Here is a 4,992-nt window from a genome sequence, read left to right as displayed (position 1 = left end):
ATAAAAGAACAACATGTAGGACAGAGTAGAAAACAAAGCAATGAAGAACTATCTACAGGTGTTTTATTAACATCATAAACAGTGCATTTATACATGATCTGCACCCAACTAAACTCCTAAATAACTGATAACTAACTCAACATCTGGTTGTAGCTATTTAATAGCAAACTCAACCTTATTAACAACTATCTATGCTAGCAAATTAGAACTGTGAATAGATCAACCAGTTCTTTACAGACTCTAATTCAAATACAAACTCTTCCTCCTACGCGTGTGCATAATTCAGGAGTGATTTATGCTAGCACTCCCCCTTAAAGAACAATTGAATTATGATGTACTCCTAACATATCTCTACATATTGCAAATTTTATTTTTCCCAATGGCTTAGTCAATACATCAGCCATGTTCTCATTTGTGTTACAATATTGTAGCTCTATGTCTTGAGACTGAATCTTCTCTCTTACAAAATGATGTTGAATTTCAACGTGCTTTGATCTTGCATGATAAACTGGATTGTTTGCCAGCTTGTACTTTGATTGTCACACTTGATTGTAGTAGGTCTTTCTTGCTTTTATCCCATATCTTCAAGAAGGCTCTTTAGCCAAATAGCTTGAAAAGTAGCATTGCACAATGCTTTGTACTCAGCTTCAGTAGATGACAAAGAAATAGTTGATTGCTTCTTGTTGCTCCAAGAAACAACACCAGATCCTATACTGAATGCATAACCAGTTGTTGATTTACAATCATCTGGATCACCTGCCCAATCAGAATTTGAATAGCCTGTCAACTCAACATTCAAATGGTTAGTATATACAATACCAAAATCTATGGTACCCTGTAGGTATCGTAGAACTCTCTTTGCAGCTTTCCAATGAGACTCAAGAGGCTTAGCCATGAATTGAGTAAGTATGTTGATTGAATATGCAATATCTGGCCTTGTAGTGGTCAAGTAGTTCAAACTTCCCACCATTTGTCTATACACGGTCCCATTGAAATCTGTAGCATCACTATCACTAGAAAGCTTAACATTTTGTTGGAATGGAGTAGACACTGCTTTACAATCTTGCATATTAAATCTTTGAAGCAATTCATACTTACTTTGAGTAATCAAAGTCTTACCATCATGCCTCCATATTTCAATTCCTAAACAAAAATGAATTTTAGCACGGTCCTTCATTTAAAATGCTTGAGATAATTCTATTTTGATTTCATCAATCAATTCTATAGCACTTCCTATTATGATTAAATCATCCACATACAATGAAATCAAAACAACATTTGCACATTCATCTTTCTTTATGTACAAATTTGGATCATTCTTACTCTTAACATACCCTTGTTGAAAGAATAATTTATCAATCTTCTCATACCATGACCTTGGTGCTTGTTTGAGACCATACAATGGTTTCTTTAACCTGCATACCACATGTTTGTAATGGACACCCTGGAATGCCCAAAAAACCATACCAATTGCTACTAGGAATTTTATCAAACAGTTTGCATCCAACTCCTTATTTCTCCGTTTAATGTTTTAAATTCCCTTATGGCTCCGGAAATGAAATGTTGGTTTGTTTTACATGGAATTGAAATCACAGAATATGGACAAGAATGAAACTACAATAATATGCAAACTAAAAATTGAACTACTGCTAATAAGATGTTATTTTCAGATTTTAATAAAATCAAATACATGGCAGATTATCAACTCACTAATTATTCCAGCATTATTGACATAATACTCCAGCAATCATTTTCAATCTTGCTGCTACAGTGACATGAATAGTACCCACGTGAATAGTAACCACGTGAATAGTACTTGCATGAATAGTAACCACGTGAATAGTAACCGCATGAATAGTAACCTTGTGAATAGTATTGCAGCAATATTAATTTGTCTTCAACAGGTCCAATATCTTCATAAAATCATCTCCTCAAAATGGCATAAGCATCGGACAAGTAGGGAAGAAGATATGAACAAACATTAAATCTGCCTGTAGCTGGAAATGCACCCAATCTGCGTGATAATGAAGCTGCTAGCAATGGATTCTAAAGGCCAAACACTAGGGGAATGACGTCTAGAATGTCACAAGAGAGGATAGACGTCCTCTAATGCCAAGAACGGATCTGTAACTCACACATACCAATTCTTCTCATATTCAACATATCTAATGAAGCCACAAACGCTTTCTTTTATTCTTTTTCCAAGGGTCCACTCAACTCTCATGGGCAATGTGGGATAAAAGATGAGCAATATAAAACATATATTAAAATATTCACTTATGTCTCCCTTGGGTACAGATCCCCATAAAATAAATATTAGAGTAACACTTTAATATTTTACAATTAAATTAAATGTTACTTTAATAAAACTTCAGGCATTAAAATGTATTAGCAATCGGACTCCGAATAATGCGAGTGATAGCTCGTCGGAAAGCTCTCACCGAGGAGTATCAAATCCAAACACCAAAACTAGCCTCCACTATGTCTTGCTGACATACTAAAAATAGTAAGTATGCCTCAAACTGAGTAAATCAACTTTGTTTTGTCCCAAACTGGAAATGACTAGGCTAAAACACTCCAGGATCCCTGTAAACCCTTCGTTAGCCCTCGGGACCATGTAGAACAAGGCTAACGCACACACACTTGGTCAACTGCTAAAGTGGGGACATTACAGTCAGCCCCCTCTTGAAATTGCTTGTCCTCAAGCAATCTCAGTCCAACCTGCTGAATAACCTGCTCACTATCCCATGTAGAATCCTCCTCCGGCAGGTCTCTCCATCTGACCAAATACTCCATTATCCTGTTTCTAAGCTTCCTCTCTCTGGTGTCCAGAATAGCCTCGGGTACTAACACAAGCTTCCCCTCCTCATCCAAAGGGGGTAAATCTGCAAAAGGCACTACACTCTGACCAATGGCTTTCTTAAGCCTAGACACATGAAACACATTGTGCCCCCGACTGCCCTCTGGAAGCTCAAGCTCATAGGCAACTTCGCCCACTCTGCGAATCACCCTGTAGGGACCATAAAATCTAGGCTTCAACTTTTTAGCTCCGCTCTTCTTGAGCAATGACTGTCTATATGGTTGTAGCCTCAAGTAAACCATATCACCTACCTCGAAACTGCGCTCTATTTGGTGCTGATTAGCATACAATTTATGTTGATTCTGGGCTTGCTGTATATTCTCCTTGAGCACTTTTAGAATGTCCTAACTATCCTACAATAAGTTTTTGGCTTTGGGCACTCTGTTGTCCCCCAAAACTAAATCCATGAAGCTAGGTGCGTCATAGCCATAGAGTGCCATGAAAGGAGTCATCCTGATGGACATATGATAAGTGGTGTTATAACAATACTCTCCCATATGCAACCATCTGACCCAAGCCTTTTGTTGTGCAGTTACATAGTTCCTCAAATATCCCTCCACCCATTTATTCACAATCTTTGTTTGCCCATCTGTCTGCGGATGATAACTAGTGCTAGGTGTAAGATCTGTACCACACAACCTAAACAACTCCTGCCAAAAAACACTCATAAACTTACTATCCCGATCATTGATAATGAATCTGGGCAACCCATGTAACCTGAATATCTCTCTAAAGAAAAGATCTGCCACCTGTGTTGCTGTGTAAATGGACGGAATAGAAAAGAAGTGAGCGAACTTCGTCAAGCGGTCCACCACCACATAGATGCAATCCCTTCCCTGCACTCATGGTAAACCAGTGATGAAGTCCATCGAAATACTTTCCCATTTCCTATCAGGAATGGACAAGGGCTGTAATAAACCTGCAGGAAATGTGTGCTCTCCCTTATTCTGTTGACAAACTACACACTCCCTGACATACCTCTGAACATCATCCTTGAACCCTCTCCATGAGAACCGCTCTTGGATCTGCTTGTAGGTCACAAAGATCCCCGGATGCCCAGCTGTGGGTGCATCATGAAATGCCTTCAGTATCACCTCTCTCAAATGTGATGACGGAATAAAATAAACCCTGTCCTGAACTTTGATCAATCCATCTATCACCTCATAGCGATCATCCTATATAGTATCTGAAATCAATCTAGAAGCCCAAGCATCTCCGACATACTCTGCTATAATTCGATCTCTCCAATCTCCTGAAATCTCTGCCAGAGCACATAAGTGAGGTCTCCGAGATAAGGCATCAGCCACCACATTTTTCTTACCTTTGACAAACTCTATGTCAAAGTCATAAGCCTGCAATTTAGTAACCCATTTCTGTTGCCGGTCATTAAGATCACGCTGGTTCATGAAGTATTTAATACTGTTGTAATCAATTTTGATCACAAAACGCCTACCTACCAAATATGATTAGAATTTGGCCAATGCATGCATTATGGCCAACATCTCTCGGTCATAGACATAATAACTCCTCTCAACTCCCTGGAGCTTCCTACTCTCGAATGCAATGGGATGCTTCTCCTGCATCAATACTGCTCCAATCCCATCACCTAATGCATCACAATGAAGCTCAAAAGGCTTCGTGAAATCTGGTAGAGCTAGAACTGGACATGAAGACATTACCTGCTTGAAATGCTCAAAACACCTCTGTGCTGCCCCTGTCCACACGAAGGCCCCCTTCTTGGTGAGATATGTCAAAGGTGCTGCCGTCTGTGAAAAACCCTTAACAAACCTTCTGTAAAATCTGCAAAGACCAAAAAATCCCTTAAGTTGTGTGAGGTTTGTAGGAGTAGGCCAATCAACTATAGCTCTAATCTTTTCAAGGTCTACTCGAACTCCATCTGCACTAATAATATGCCCAAGGTATAGTAATTCTGTCATACCAAACTCACACTTAGACTCCTTGGAATACAAAGACTCTCTCTCTAGGATAGATAATACCTCCTCCAAATGCTGTAAATGTTCCTCTCAGGTCTTACTAAAGACCAAGATGTCATCAAAGAAGATCAAGACAAATCTCCTCAATTGCTCCCTGAATACCTAGTTCATACAACTCTAAAATGTAGCGGGTGCATT

The 4,992-nt window shown here is 39.1% G+C and overlaps 1 protein-coding gene across 1 annotated transcript; it reads right to left on the bottom strand.

Annotated features, from left to right (window-relative positions):
• Positions 1-571: 571 nt before the first annotated feature.
• LOC131875097 (secreted RxLR effector protein 161-like) lies at positions 572-1,069 on the bottom strand. The gene has a single exon (XM_059219118.1). It carries the CDS (start codon positions 1,067-1,069, stop codon positions 572-574), a length of 498 nt encoding a protein of 165 aa, XP_059075101.1.
• Positions 1,070-4,992: the final 3,923 nt, after the last annotated feature.

This window comes from Cryptomeria japonica, chromosome 4 (assembly GCF_030272615.1).
Source record: "Cryptomeria japonica chromosome 4, Sugi_1.0, whole genome shotgun sequence".
In the NCBI taxonomy this organism is placed as follows: domain Eukaryota; kingdom Viridiplantae; phylum Streptophyta; class Pinopsida; order Cupressales; family Cupressaceae; genus Cryptomeria; species Cryptomeria japonica.
Note: the sequence above shows the minus strand (reverse complement) of the source record. Positions and strands in the feature narration are given on the sequence as shown.